This window comes from Dendrobates tinctorius, unplaced genomic scaffold, assembly GCF_039654945.1.
Source record: "Dendrobates tinctorius isolate UK_male_01 unplaced genomic scaffold, ASM3965494v1 ptg000009l, whole genome shotgun sequence".
NCBI lineage: Eukaryota > Metazoa > Chordata > Amphibia > Anura > Dendrobatidae > Dendrobates > Dendrobates tinctorius.
In genome coordinates, this window is record NW_027361677.1 from 2,816,263 (window position 1) to 2,832,464 (window position 16,202).

The following is a 16,202-nucleotide window of genomic DNA, read 5'->3' on the forward strand; positions in this document are numbered from 1 at the left end:
TAACACAAAAATAATAAAAAATATATAAAACAGGTTCAATCACATCTATAATATTGAATTAATATACAGGTGGACAAATATGTTGTGTCCAATATACAAACATGCCCACACACTAAACGTAATGAAAACATGAACTCCGCTATTGCTGTAAAAGCTAAAATCATAAGGTACTTGGTGAACTGTTTTTAAGTTTAAAAAAAATGGCTTTTACAGTTTTTTATTAAAAAAATTAACTAAGTAGCTACATTTTTTACATATATATCGATAATGGAGTTCACGTATTCATTAACCGTAGTGACGTACAGTGTTTTTAAATAATACAAAAATGCATAAAAATAATTAAAAAAAAATATGAAAAGCATATACAGTACACATGTAAAGACTTGCCTTTTCTACACACGCAGCTAGGTGTCTTTCCTGATTCTCAAAGTCTCTTCTGGGAACAACATCTCCATAATCGGCTTTTAATGTGTTCAGTAGAACTTGAGTTTTTGTAAGATCATTTCGGGCGGCTCTTAGTGCCACAGCTAAAGTCACTGGGTCTTCTCCCTGCTCTTCTGCAATACATAAGTTGTGATAACTAAACAAACCTAACGATCAGGAGTGTACAGGTGGCTGTACAACTTTAGGCTAGGAGCCCAATATGGGGCAGAAAGGCCTTTTGTACCCTATGAGGATGATACATGCAATATGCTAATGATCCTGCCTCCTTACACAAGCTGCATCCTGCCCCCCATGTCTACTACAGACTGCTCCTCATCCCCCATGTTTTACTCAGACAGCTCTCCATCCCCCCTACAGAATCCTCTTCATGTCCCCTCCTTACAGACTTCGTCCATGCCCCTCTCCATACAGGATACTCTTTATGCCCTCCTCCACACATAATACTCTCCATTTGCGCTTCAATACAGACTGCTCTCCTACATACAGACTGCTTTCCATGCCTTCCTCTATACAGGTTGCTGTTGCTCTCCATGCCTCCATACCTACAGATTGCTCAGACTGCACTGCATGCCCTCCTCCATACAGACTGCCGTCCATACATACAACATACAGACTTCTTTCCCCCTACATAGACTGCTCTCCATGCCCCCGTCAGGCTGCTATCCATGCCACCTTCCATACAAACTGCTCTCCATTCCCCTTACATACAGATTGCTCTCCATGCCCCCACACATATAGACTGCACTCAATGCCACCCTCCATACAGATTGCTCTCCATGCCCCCACACATGCAGACTGCTCTTTTTTCCTCTTCCATACAAACTGCTCTCCATCCCCCCACCATGCTGCTATCCATGCCATCCTCCATATCGATTGCCCTCCATGTTCCCATACATACAGACTGCTTTCCATTCCCCCTACAAAAAGACTGCTCTCCATCCCCCTCCAGGATGCTCTCCATTCAGACTGCTTTCCATGCTCCCCTTCATACAGACAGATTTCCATGCTCTCCTCTATAAAGGCTGCTCTCCATTCACTCCTATTCAGACTGCTCTCTATTCCCCCATCCATACAGACTGCTTTACATTCCCACTACATACAGACCACTCTCCATTCCCCACCAGGCTGCCCTCCATACATACAGACTGCACCCCTACATCCCACTTCCAGGCCGCTTTCCATGCCTCCCTTTATACACTCTGCTTTCCATGCCTCCCTCCATACAGACTGCTCTCCATACAGACAGCTGTCTATTCCTCCCTCCATGCAGATTGATCTCCATGCCCTCCTCCATACAGACTGCTCTCCATTCAACTTTCAATACAGACTGCTCTCTATTCCCCCTCCATGCAGACTGCTCTCCATACAGACTGCTCTCTATACCCTCTCCATACAGACTGCTCTCCATGCCCTCCTCCACACAGACTTCTCTCCATGCCGTTCTCCATACAGCTCAGCTCCAGCACAAGATAAGCAATGTAATGTACACAGTGACTGCACCAGCAGAATAGTGAGTGCAGCTCTGGGGTATAATACAGGATGTAACTCAGGATCAGTAATGTATGTACACAGTGACTGCACCAGCAGAATAGTGAGTGCAGCTCTGGGGTATAATACAGGATGTAACTCAGGATCAGTAATGTATGTACACAGTGACTGCACCAGCAGAATAGTGAGTGCAGCTCTGGGGTATAATACAGGATGTAACTCAGGGTCAGTACAAGATTTGTAATGCATTGCAATTACAATGTTACTTAGCTGACAAGCATGATGACAGATTGAATATGTCCATATGTCCTTTTACAGTTCTGTAACTTACTATGACCTTGGGACAGCCTGAGATCTTCTTGTTGATACTTCAGCTCATTGATATCAGAAATAAGAAGTTTCCGCGCGTCACACTCGTTCCTGTACATCAGATATACCTTTTCCATCTCTTCCTGCAGCTTGGAGACCTAAGAGCAATATCATCATCTATACAGCTGTATAAGGGAAGTTTCTGTTACAGAAGAACCTAAGATGCTAATTGCAAATATTTTAGAACATTTGATATGAAAAGAAGACATTTTTAAACTTATTAAAGTGGTTGGCCACTTTCTAGCCCAATTTCTACAATGCCATTTAAACTGTAAGCAAGCCAGTGATTGGTAGCATTAGTCATACGCCATTCCTGGGAAAAGCGGGAGCAAGGAACCTGGGAGCTGACCCCGGCAGTGGTACAGAAAAGTATAGTTCTCCTGATTTGTTATGTTGCTTACTCCATCTGCAGTTCATTGCAGTTGCTTAAGTATCCATGGTTACAACCACTGATACAGTGACAGTTGTTAGTGGTTGTAACCATGGATACCTAAGCTACTGCAATGCCCTGCACATGGGGTAAGCGACATAGCGAATAAGGAGAACTATACTCCATGTCTAATTGGAGGTATTTGCTAATATTACTATTATTACACTGACATCATATTGGGATAGGATCCTTGAGATGGGAATACCCTTTTAACACTTAAAGGGGTTGTCCGGGCTTTTCACATAATCTCAGTACATATCTGGGCTGCAGAATTATGACAATAAGTAATTTACTTTCTCTCACTAGTTTGCACGGTTTTCTAGATATTCTGAACAGAACGTCCAAGGGGGGGGGGGGGGGGGTGTTATGGCATTGAAATGAGAACTAGTCGTAACCTCCTACTCTGCTCCAAACATGCCCTCTATAGCAACAAACCCACCCTCCATAGCTACAGGCCCTCCCCGTCCACATGAAGAAGCTCTCATCACACAGTAACGACCACCCAGCTGCTCCTCCCCCAGACACACGCTGAACAGTGATCTATGGAAAGTGAAACTAGTGAGGCGGGAAAATCGTCCTGTGTTCTGGGCCACTCCATGATTACAATACATAACTCATCAGTAATTCCTTCCCTCACTGTCCCAGGCTGCTGGCAGCAGTGAGAACAGACTGTGATGGGGGTCTGCAGCTTCTAATCAGCACAGGGGATGGCAGTCACTGATGTAATCTGTTCTGTGACAAAGCCTCTGCTGTGTGAATGAGACAGCTCTGTGTCACTGATGTCGTCACACAGCAGCAGATTTGGTGCAGTGTATGTGTGAGCACTGTGTCTCTAATGACACAAATACTGATGGGAGCAGCCTGTCCAGTGTTACCATATAGTACGGACCCGAGGTATACCGACACCTCATTGTTACCATATAGTACGGACCCGAGACATCATACCGACATATCAGTGTTACCATATAGTACTGACCCGAGACATCATACCGACACGTCAGTGTTACCATATAGTACTGACCCGAGAAATCATACCGATATCAGTGTTACCATATAGTACTGACCTGAGACATCATACCGACATATCAGTGTTACCATATAGTACGGACCCGAGACATCATACCGACATATCAGTGTTACCATATAGTTCGGACCCAAGACATCATACCGACACGTCAGTGTTACCATATAGTACTGACCCGAGGCATCATACCGACACGTCAGTGTTACCATATAGTACTGACCCGAGGCATCATACCGACACGTCAGTGTTACCATATAGTACTGACCCGCGACATCATACCGACACGTCAGTGTTACCATATAGTACTGACCCGAGACCTCATACCGACACGTCAGTGTTACCATATAGTACTGACCCGAGACATCATACCGACACATCAGTGTTACTATATAGTACTGACCCGAGACATCATACCGACACGTCAGTGTTACCATATAGTACTGACCCGAGGCATCATACCGACACGTCAGTGTTACCATATAGTACTGACCCGAGGCATCATACCGACACGTCAGTGTTACCATATAGTACTGACCCGCGACATCATACCGACACATCAGTGTTACCATATAGTACTGACCCGAGACCTCATACCGACACGTCAGTGTTACCATATAGTACTGACCCGAGACATCATACCGACACGTCAGTGTTACCATATAGTACGGACCCGAGGTGGTATACCGACACGTCAGTGTTACCATATAGTACGGACCCGAGGTGGTATACCGACACGTCAGTGTTACCATATAGTACTGACCCGAGACATCATATCGACACGTCAGTGTTACCATATAGTACTAACCCGAGACATCATACCGACACGTCAGTGTTATCATATAGTACTGACCCGAGACATCATACCGACACGTCAGTGTTACCATATAGTACTGACCCGAGACATCATACCGACACGTCAGTGTTACCATATAGTACTGACCCGAGACATCATACCGACACCTCAGTGTTACCATATAGTGAACATGGTGAATAAAAAAAACCCAAAAAACAAATGTGTAATTGCACTTTGAATTTTTTCCCAATCTCCAGTGCATTATATGGTAAAATAAATGACATGATTCAAAAGAACAACTCGTCCTTCAAAAAACAACAACAAGCCTCATATGTCTGTATTGACGGAAAAATAGAAAAGTTATGGAAGAAGGAGAGGGAAAAACGAAAAACAGAAAATTGCCCGGAGATGATGGGAAAATACATAAATAAATTGCAGCTTGTCTTTCCCAGCACTGGCAGAGGTGAATGGTCCGCGTGCATCGGTTATGTATTTCTGCTAGAAACATTATAAAGTGATAGGATACAGGTACACACCTTACACAGGCTGGAGGTATGCCAGGGTCAGAAAGGAATAGTGAAAAGCTAGGAAGGAATGAAGGAAGGGCTCCTCAACAACACAAACAAGCCCTTTATAGTATCAGAATCCTTAGTATCATATATAACTCCATACATACACCCCCAACACTTCACACTGTTACAGCTGCTGATTGGACAGGCTGCTCCCATCAGTATTTGTGTCATTAGAGACACAGTGCTCACACATACACTGCACCAAATCTGCTGCTGTGTTAAGACTTCAGTGACACAGAGCTGTCTCATTCACACAGCAGAGGCTTTGTCACACAACAGATTACATCAGTGACTGCCATCCCCTGTGCAGATTAGAAGCTGCAGACCCCCATCACTGGCCATCACACAGTCTGTTCTCACTGCTGCCAGCAGCCAGTGAGGGAAGGAATTACTGATAATGAGTTATGTATTGTAATCATGGAGTGGCACAGAATACAGGACGATTTTCCCTCCTCCTCACTAGTTTCACTTTCCATAGATCACTGTTCAGCGTGTGTCTGGGGGAGGAGCAGTTCTCTGCTCTCTGCAGTGAGGCTGCTGGAGGGGAAGAATTCGTTACTGTGTGATGACAGCTTCTTCATGTGGACGGGGAGGGCCTGTAGCTATGGAGGGTGGGGTTGTTGCTATAGAGGGTAGGTTTGGAGTAGAGTAGGAGGTTACGACCAGTTCTCATTTCAATGCCATAACACCCCCCCTTAGACGTTCTGTTCAGAATATCTAGAAAACCGTGCAAACTAGTGACAGAAAGTAAATTACTTATTGTCATAATTCTGCAGCCCAGATATGTACTGAGATTATGTGAAAAGCCCGGACAACCCCTTTAAATACATGACAATGGGTCATGGTCACAGCTCACCTCCTCCCCCTCCCTGCACAGAGAACAGAAGATGTCAAGAAAACGCATGAAATAAACATAGCTCCTGTCTATTGCATCCTATTCAGACTTACGATAAAACTTACAAAATAAATATATAGTGCCTTGAAAAAGTATTCATACCCTGTGAACTTTTCCACATTTTTTTCTCGTTACACATACAAACTTAAATGTATCTTATTGGAATTTTATGTGCTATACCATCACAAAGTGTCACATATTTGTGAAGTGTGAAGGAAATGATTCTTAGTTTTCTAATTTTAAAAAAGTGATGAAAATTGTGGGTGTAATGTGAGAAACTAGAAATGTTCATGGGGTAACAATAACTTTTCAAGGCACTTTCCACCTCACTTTAGAAATTGAAATCAATGAACAGATTGGTTAGATGTGTTGGGCAGCTATGTGTATTTTTCCTGACCTTCCCATAGGTGCCGGGAGTCATATTGATGACACCCAGAGTTTAGTGCTCAGGCAGCATGATGGCCCAGTGGTTAGCACTGCTGCTGTCCAATGCTCGTGTCCTGTGTTCAACTCTGACTGAGGATCGTGAGATTTGTCCTCTCAGGTGAATTTTAGAAATTGTAGTCAGTGATTGTAATGGTTCCTGCTCTAGTTTTTTCGACTTTGTCATAAATGCTGAGAGTCCTATTGATGATCTGGCCAGAAATAAACTCTCAGGCAGCACAGTGGCTCAGTGGTTACTGCCATTGCCATCCTACACTTGGGTCCTTAGTTCACCTATGACTGAGGTCAATGAGATTTCTCCTCACATCTTTGAAAATGAAATCAAAGACCTCAAATGAAGCCTGCTCTTCCTTTTCATGACCTGCCGGGTACTGATAGGCATATTGATGACCTAACCATCAGGTAATTCTATGGTGGCTCAGTGGCTAGCTCAATTACCTTTCAATGCTTGGGTCCTTAGTTCTACTCTGACTGAGGTTGGAGTAATTCCTCCTCGCAGGTCTTCTTTAGAAATTGCAAATGGACCTGCTCTAGTTTTTCATGACCTGTCGGTGGGCACTGATAGACATATTGATGACCTAGCCATTAAGAAAGTCTCAGGAAGTGTGGTGGCTCAGTGGTTAGCTGAATTACCTTTCAATGCTTGGGTCCTTAGTTCTATTCTGACTGAGGTCTGAGTAATTCTACCTCTCAGTTGTACTTTAGAAATTGCAAATGGACCTGCTCTAGTTTTTCCTGATCTTCGCATTGGTGCTGTGAGTTATATCAATGATTTTGGAAAAGGTTATCTTCCGAGCAGCACGGTAGTTCAGTGGAAAGCACTGATGCTTTGCAGCATGGGAGTCCAGGGTTCAAATCCCACCATGGATGACATCTGCAAGGAGTTTGTATGTTCTCCCTGTGCTCAGGTGGTCTGCCACCCATGCTCCAAAGACATACAGGTAGGGGCTAATGATGGTGTTACCTGTGCAGCATCCAGGAGGGCTGCTTGCCACTTCATTGGGCAAGTAGCCTCAGTCCTTATTGGATGAATGTTCAGATACAAGTAGCAAGAAATTAGCTTGCTATATAGACAGCTCAGGTGCACCTGAGCTGTCAACACCTTTTCATAATTAGTTTCTTAAAATGGTGTTGGCAGCTCAGGTGCACCTGAGCTGTCTAGATAGCAAGCTAATTTCTTGCTACTTGTATCTGAACATTCAACCAATAAGGACTCAGGATACTTGCCCAATGAAGAGGGCAAGCAGCAGCCCTCCTGGATGCTGCACTGGTAACACCATCATTAACCCCTACCTGTATGTCTTTGGAGCACGGGTGGTGAACCACCTGAGCACAGGGAGAACATACAAACTCCTTGCAGATGTCATCCATGGTGGGATTTGAACCCTGGACTCCCATGCTGCAAAGCATCAGTGCTTTTCACCGAGCTACTGTGCTGCTCGGAAGATAACCTTTGGCAAAGTCATTGATATTACTACCAGCATCTATGGGAAGATCAGGAAAAACTAGAGCAGGTCCATTTGCAATTTCTAAAATACAACTGAGAGGTAGAATTATTCAGGCCTCAGTCAGAATAGAACTAAGGACCAAAGCATGGAAAGGTAATCAAGCTAAACACTGATCTACCATGCTACCTGAGAATTACCAGCTGGCTAGGTCATCAATATGTCTATCAGTGCCCACCGACAGGTCATGAAAAACTAGAGTGCATCCATTTGCAATTTCTAAAGTACAACTAAGAGGTAGAATTACACAGACCTCAGTCAGAATAGAACTAAAGACCCAAACACTGAAAGGAAAGGGAGCTAACCACTGAGCTACCATAGCAATACTTGATGGCTAGGTCATCAATATGCCTATCAGTAACCACCGACAGGTCATGAAAAGAAAGAGCAGGTTTTATTTGAGGTCTCTGATTTCATTTTCTGAGGTGTGTCTGAGAGAAGAAATCTCATTGACCTCAGTCAGAGTTGAACTAAGGACCCAAGTGTAGGATGGCAAAGACAGTAACCACTGAGCCAATGCGCTGCCTGAGAGTTTATTGCTGGCCAGATCATCAATAGGACTCTCAGCATTTATGGCCAATTCAAAAACTAGAGCAGGTCCCATTACAATTTCTAAAATACACCTGAGTGGAGGAATCTCATTGTCCTCAGTCAGAGATGAACCCAGAAAACCAGCATCAGACAGCAACAGTGCTAACCACTGCACCATAATGCTGCCCAAGTGCTAACCTCTGGGTAAGTCATCTATATAACTCCAGGCACCTATGGGAAGGTCAGGAAAAACTAGAGCAGGTCCCAATTGCAGTCACTGACTACAATTTCTAAAATACACCTGAGAAGAGGAATCGCATTGTCCTCAGTCAGAGTTGAACCCAGGGCTCCAGCATTGGACAGCAGCAGTGCAAACCACTGGGCCATCATGTTGCCTGAGACCTCAACTCTGGGTAAGTCATCGATATGACTCCCAGAACCTAGGGGAAGGTCAGGAAAAATACACATAGCTGCCCAACACATCTAACCAATCTGTTCATTGATTTCAATTTCTAAAGTGAGGTGAAAAACAGGACCAGACTGGCCATCTGGCAAATATCAGAAGGGCCAGACTGGTCATGGGCCGCCTTGTCTGTTACATTGTTAACAGAATCGGTGTTCTCAAGACACCCATACTGTTAAGAGTTGTGATGGAGAAGAAAGTCGCTGACTCCATCACTTACCCAGCAGACCACAGGTATCATTAGAAATATTGGTCTTGTAGAAAATCTTCCTTTTCTCCATCCAGGGTAATATTAGTAATAACCTGAGTCCTTATTGGATGAATTTTCAGATACAAGTAGCAAGAAATTGGCTTGCTATATATGCAGCTCAGGTGTGACTGAGCTGTCAAGATCGTTTTTAAAAAGGTATTTTGACAGCTCAGTCACAACTTCTTGCTACTTGTATCTGAACATTCATCCAATAAGGACTCAGGCTACTTGCCCAATGAAGAGGACAAGCAGCCCTCCTGGATGCTGCACAGGTAACACCATCATTATACCCTACCTGTATGTCTTTGGAGCATGGGTGGCAGACCACCTGAGCACAGGGAGAACATACAAACTCCTTGCAGATGTCATCCATGGTGGGATTTGAACTCTGGACTCCCATGCTGCAAAGCACCAGAGCTTTCCACTGAGCTGCTCAGAAGATAACCTTTGGCAAAGTCATTGATATTACTACCAGCACCTATGGGAAGATCAGGAAAAACTAGAGCAGGTCCATTTGCAATTTCTAAAGTACAACTGAGAAGTAGAATTACTCAGACCTCAATCAAAATAGAACTAAGGACCCAAGAATTGCATATACCCGACCGGAAAACCAGAGGGAAGGTTGAGGAGACACTGTGCGTGTTTCGAACGAAAAGTTCTTACACTCAGTATCGCTCCAAGGGAAGGGGTGTGAGAATATAACTAGGACACACAGGTGGCACTAATTAACCTGTGATGCACATTTAAAATCATCAAATAATACAAACACAATCAATAATGCAACATGAGTTCTTGCCGTAAATTCAATCCAGTGGGAACACATGCATCTAGAAGACGAATCCATAAGGTTTCATTGTCCCGTAGTTGTTCTTCTCTATTTCCTCCACGAATGTGTCTCTCTACCTGTTCAATAGCAAAAACATTGAAAAACGACAAATCTCTATTGTGTGACATAATAAAGTGTTTGGAAGCATTAGATATGCTGCGCACCGTAGGGTTAATAACACCATAGATGTGATCTCGGACACGTTCCTTTAATTTTCTGATGGTGGAACCTACATATTGTAAATTGCTTTGTTTGCATTCTATAATATACACTACATGATCTGTGTTACAATTCAAGTAATCATTAATAAAAAAAACTTTATTAGTTAAACAGTCAGAAAAAGACAGCGTTTTAGTCGAGTGTGAACAGGTTTTACATGGAAAAAAACCGCATCTGAAAAAACCCTTGGTTGTTAGCCAATTTGTTTTAGTGCGCTTATTGGATCTGAGGAGACGAGGTGACAGAAAATTACGGAGTGTAGGAGCCGTTCCGGAAACAATTTGAATCCCATTTGCTAGAATTTTGTCCATTTTGTCATCACTTCTGAGTAAATTTAGATTGCGGGATACTATATCTGAGATGGACTTAAAAAAAGTGCTGTAGGTCAGCCCTAGAGTGGGGCGATTATTCTTAAGGCCCCTTTACATTTAGCGATGCACCAGCGATCCCGACCACGATATGACCCGGTCAGGATCGCTGGTGCATCGCTAAGTGGTCGCTAGTGAGCTGCCAAACAGGCAGATCTCACCAACGACATAGCAGGGGTCGGGGGTCGCTACTTACCTTTCAGACACGGCGATCCTGACGCCCTCCCGCCCGCGTCTACACGTCGCTCGTCGGCACCAGCAGGAAGCACCTGACAAGAAATGGAGCTGCGCGATCAGCGACAGACAGCGGGGGAGCGGTCGGAGGTAAGTATCACACATAGCGATATCGCTAGCAATATCGCTGCTGCGTCACAAAATCGGTGACGCTTTAGCGATATCGCTATGTGTAAAGGCCCTTTAACCCCTTTCTGACATCAGACGTACTATCCCGTCCATGGGACCCGGGCCCCTATGCCCATGGACGGGATAGTACGTCTACCGCGATCAGCGGCGCCCACGTGGTGAGCGCCGCTGATCGCGATCGCGGCCGGGTGTCAGCTGATTATCACAGCTGACACCCGGCACAATGTGTCAGGGGCGGTCACGGACCGCCTCCAACACGTTAACCCCTTGCACACCGCGATCAAACATGATCGCGGTGTACCGGGGGTTAAAGGGAAGCATCGGCAGGGAGGGGGCTCCCTCCGTGCTTCCCTGAGCCCCCCACGGCAGCGCAATGTGCAGCGCTGCTGCGGGGGGCTCCTTTCCTGCAGGCCCCCGAATCCAAGATGGCGACGGGGGCCTGCAGGAAGCTGGCTTCCTCAGTGCCTGCAAAGCGCAGGCATGAGGAAGCCTTCTGCAGTGCCTGTGACAGATTGCTGATCTGTCACAGTGATCTGTGATGTCCCACCTGTGACTATTTAATAAAGTAAAAAAAAATTAAAAAAGTGTTAAAATAAATTAAAAAAATCGCCAAATAAATTAGAAAAAAAAAAAATATTCCCCCAAATAAATCCATTTTTTAGAAATAAAAAAAACAATAAAAGTACACATATTAGGTATCGCCGTGTCCGTAACGACCCGCCCTATAAAACTGTCCCATTAGTTAACCTCTTTAGCGAACCCCTTAAAAAATAAAAAAACGAAGCAAAAAATAATGATTTATTATCATACCGCCAAACAAAAAGTGTAATAACGCGCGATCAAAAAGACGCATATAAATATCCATGGTACCGCTGAAAACGTCATCTTGTCCCACAAAAAACGAGCTGCCACACAGCATCATCAGCGAAAAAGTAAAAAAGTTATAGCTCGCAGAATAAAGCGATGCAAAAATAATTATTTTTTATATAAAATAGTTTTCATTGCATAAAACCGACAAAACATAAAAAAATGACCTAAATGAGGTATCTCTGTAAGCGTACTGACCCGAAGAATAAAACCGCTTCATCAATTTTACCGCACGCGGAACGGTGTAAACGCACCCCCCCAAAAGAAATTCATGAAACGCTGGTTTTTGTTCATTCTGCGTCCCAAAAATAGGAATAAAAAGCGATCAAAAAATGTCACGTGCCCGAAAATGGTACCAATAAAAACGTCAACTCGTCCCGCAAAAAATAAGACCTCACATGACTCGGTGGGTCAAAATACGGAAAAATTAGAGCTCTCAATATGTGGTGATGCAAAAACTATTTTTACAATAAAAAGCGTCTTTTAGCGTATGACAGCTGCCAAACATAAAAACCGCCATAAATAGTAAATCAAACCCCCCGTTATCACCCCCTTAGTTAGGGAAAAATAATAAAATTAAAAAAATGTATTTATTTCCATTTTTCCATTAGGGTTAGGGCTAGGGTTAGGGTTAGGGCTGAGATTAGGGTTAGGGGTGTGTTGGGGTTCGGGTTGGAGTTATAATTGGGGGTTTCCACTGTTTGGGCACATCAGGGGCTCTCCAAATGCAACATGGCATCTGATCTCAATTCCAGCCAATTCTGAGTTGAAAAAGTCAAATGGTGCTCCTTCCCTTCCAAGGTCTGCCATGCGCCCAAACAGTGTTTTACCCCCACATGTAGGGTATCAGCCTACTCAGGTCAAATTGCAAAACAATTTTTGGGGTCCAATTTCTCCTGTTACCCTTAGGAAAATAAAAAATTGGGGGCAAAAATATCACTTTTGTGGAAAAAAATGATTTTTTTATTTTCACGTCCGAGCGTTATAAACTTCTGTGAAGCACTTGGGGGTTTAAAGTGCTCACCACACATCTAGATAAGTTCCGTGGGGGGCCTAGTGTTCAAAATGGGGTCACTTGTGGGGAGTTTCAATAGTTTAGGTACATCAGGGGCTCTCCAAACGCACATGACACCCGCAGACCATTCCATCAAAGTCTGCATTCCAAAATGTCACTGCTTCCCTTCCGAGCCCCGACGTGTGTCCATACAGTAGTTTTCTCCCACATATGGGGTGTCAGCGTACTCAGGACAAATTGGACAACAACTTTTGGGGTCCAATTTCTCCTGTTACCCTTGGGAAAATAAAAAAATTGGGGACTAATTGATCATGTTTGGGGAAAAAATACGATTTTTTTATTTTCATGCCCGGGCATTATAAACTTCTGTGAAGCCCTTGGGGGTTCAAAGTGCTCACCACACATCTAGATAAGTTCCTTAGGGGGTCTCGTTTCCAAAATGGGGTCATTTGTGGGGGTTTCCACTGTTTAGGTACATTAGGGGCTCTCCAAAGGCAACATGACACCCGCAGAACATTCCCTCAAAGTCTGCATTCCAAAACGTCACTACTTCCCTTCCGAGCCCCGACGTGTGTCCATACAGTAGTTTTCTCCCACATATGGGGTGTCAGCGTTCTCAGGACAAATTGGACAACAACTTTTGGGGTTCAATTTCTCCTGTTATCCTTGGGAAAATAAAAAAATTGGGGACTAATTGATCATGTTTGTGGAAAAAATACGATTTTTTTATTTTCATGCCCTGGCATTATAAACTTCTGTGAAGCCTTTGGGGGTTCAAAGTGCTCACCTCACATCTAGATAAGTTCCTTAGGGGGTCTAGTTTTCAAAATGGGGTCATTAGTTGGGGGTTTCCACTGTTTAGGTACATTAGGGGCTCTCCAAAGGCAACATGACACCCGCAGACCATTCCATCAAAGTCTGCATTCCAAAACGTCACTACCCTTCCGAGCCCCGACGTGTGTCCATACAGTAGTTTTCTCCCACATATGGGGTGTCAGCGTACTCAGGACAAATTGGACAACAACTTTTGGGGTCCAATTTCTCCTGTTACCCTTGGGAAAATAAAAAAATTGGGGACTAATTGATCATGTTTGGGGAAAAAATACGATTTTTTTATTTTCATGCCCGGGCATTATAAACTTCTGTGAAGCCCTTGGGGGTTCAAAGTGCTCACCACACATCTAGATAAGTTCCTTAGGGGGTCTCGTTTCCAAAATGGGGTCATTTGTGGGGGTTTCCACTGTTTAGGTACATTAGGGGCTCTCCAAAGGCAACATGACACCCGCAGAACATTCCCTCAAAGTCTGCATTCCAAAACGTCACTACTTCCCTTCCGAGCCCCGACGTGTGTCCATACAGTAGTTTTCTCCCACATATGGGGTGTCAGCGTTCTCAGGACAAATTGGACAACAACTTTTGGGGTTCAATTTCTCCTGTTATCCTTGGGAAAATAAAAAAATTGGGGACTAATTGATCATGTTTGTGGAAAAAATACGATTTTTTTATTTTCATGCCCTGGCATTATAAACTTCTGTGAAGCCTTTGGGGGTTCAAAGTGCTCACCTCACATCTAGATAAGTTCCTTAGGGGGTCTAGTTTTCAAAATGGGGTCATTAGTTGGGGGTTTCCACTGTTTAGGTACATTAGGGGCTCTCCAAAGGCAACATGACACCCGCAGACCATTCCATCAAAGTCTGCATTCCAAAACGTCACTACCCTTCCGAGCCCCGACGTGTGTCCATACAGTAGTTTTCTCCCACATATGGGGTATCAGCATACTCAGGACAAATTGGACAACAACTTTTGGGGTCCAATTTTTCCTGGTACCCTTGGGAAAATAAAAAAATGGTGACTAAAATATCATGTTTGTGGAAAAAATACGAATTTTTTATTTTCACGCCCGGGCGTTATAAACTTCTGTGAAGCCCTTGGGGGTTCAAAGTTCTCACCACACATCTAGATAAGTTCCTTGGGGGGTCTAGTTTACAAAATGGTGTCATTTGTGGGGGGTTTCCACTGTTTAGGTACATCAGGGGTTTTCCAATCGCGACATGGTGTCCGATCTCAATTCCAGCCAAAAACGTCAAATGGCGCTGCTTCCCTTCCGAGCTCTGCCATGCGCCCAAATAGTGGTTTACCCCCACATGTGGGGTATCAGCGTACTCAGGACAAATTGCACAATAACTTTTAGGGTCCTGTTACCCTTGGAAAAATAAGAATTGAGGGTGAAAAGATCATTTTTGTGGAAAAAATATGATTTTTTAATTGTACCGCTGTACGTTATAAACTTCTGTAAAGCCCTTGTGGGTTCAAAGTTCTCACCACATATCTAGATAAGTTCCTTGGGGGGTCTAGTTTCCAAAATGGGGTCACTTGTAGGGGGTTTCCACTGTTTAGGTACATCAGGGACTCTCCAAACGTGACATGGCGTCCAATCTGAATTCCAGCCAATTTTGCATTGAAAAACTCAAACGGCGCTCCTTCCATTCTGAGCTCTGCCATGCGCCGAAACAGTCGTTCCCCCCCACATATCAGGTATCAGCGTACTCAGGACAAATTGCACAATAAATTTTGCAGTCCAATTTCTCCTGTTACCCTTGGTAAAATAAAAAAAATTGAACCTGAAGTATTTTTTTTGTGAAAAAAAGTTAGATGTTCATTTTTTTTTAAATATTCCAAAAAATTCCTGTGACGCACCTAAAGGGTTAATAAACTTCTTGAATGTGGTTTTGAGTACCTTAAGGGGTGCAGTTTTTGGAATGGTGTCACTTTTGGGTATTTTCTATCATATAGACACCTCAAAGTGACCTCAAATGTGATGTGGTCCTAAAAATAAAATGGTGTTGTAAAAATGAGAAATCGCTGGTCAACTTTTAACCCTTATAACTTCCTAACAAAAAAAAATGTTGGTTCCAAAATTGTGCTGATGTAAAGTAAACATGTGGGAAATGTTAGTTATCAAGTTTTTTGTGTGCTGTATCTCTGTGATTTAAGGGCATAAAAATTCAAAGTTGGAAAATTGCAAAATTTTCAAAATTTTCGCCAAATTTCCGTTTTTCCCACAAATAAACGCAAGTTATTTGAATGAAATTTTACCACTAACATGAAGTACAATATGTCACGAGAAAACAATGTCAGAATCACCGGGATCAATGGAAGCGTTCCAGAGTTATGACCTCATAAAGGTACAGTGGTCAGAATTGTAAAAATTGGCCCGGTCATGAACGTGCAAACCATCCTTGGGGGTGAAGGGGTTAAGACCTAGAGTTAGATCCAGAGTCAGATCTGTTTCCTTCATTAGACAAAGATGCATCGTGTGAACTTGGTTCAACAATT

The 16,202-nt window shown here is 43.6% G+C and overlaps 1 protein-coding gene across 3 annotated transcripts in view; it reads right to left on the reverse strand.

Annotated features, from left to right (window-relative positions):
• The window catches only part of TSNAXIP1 (translin associated factor X interacting protein 1), a 72,033-nt gene that overhangs the window by 17,359 nt on the left and 38,472 nt on the right, over positions 1-16,202 (reverse strand). For all 3 annotated transcript variants that reach the window (XR_012233440.1, XM_073581749.1, XM_073581759.1), the window contains exons 7-8: positions 2,264-2,399; positions 388-557 (exon numbers count right to left, since the gene is read on the reverse strand). Coding sequence is in view for 2 of the 3 variants with exons in the window: in XM_073581749.1 (XP_073437850.1) it covers positions 388-557; positions 2,264-2,399 (306 nt within the window). In the remaining variant the exon portion in view is untranslated. The remainder of the gene's footprint in view (positions 1-387; positions 558-2,263; positions 2,400-16,202) is intronic.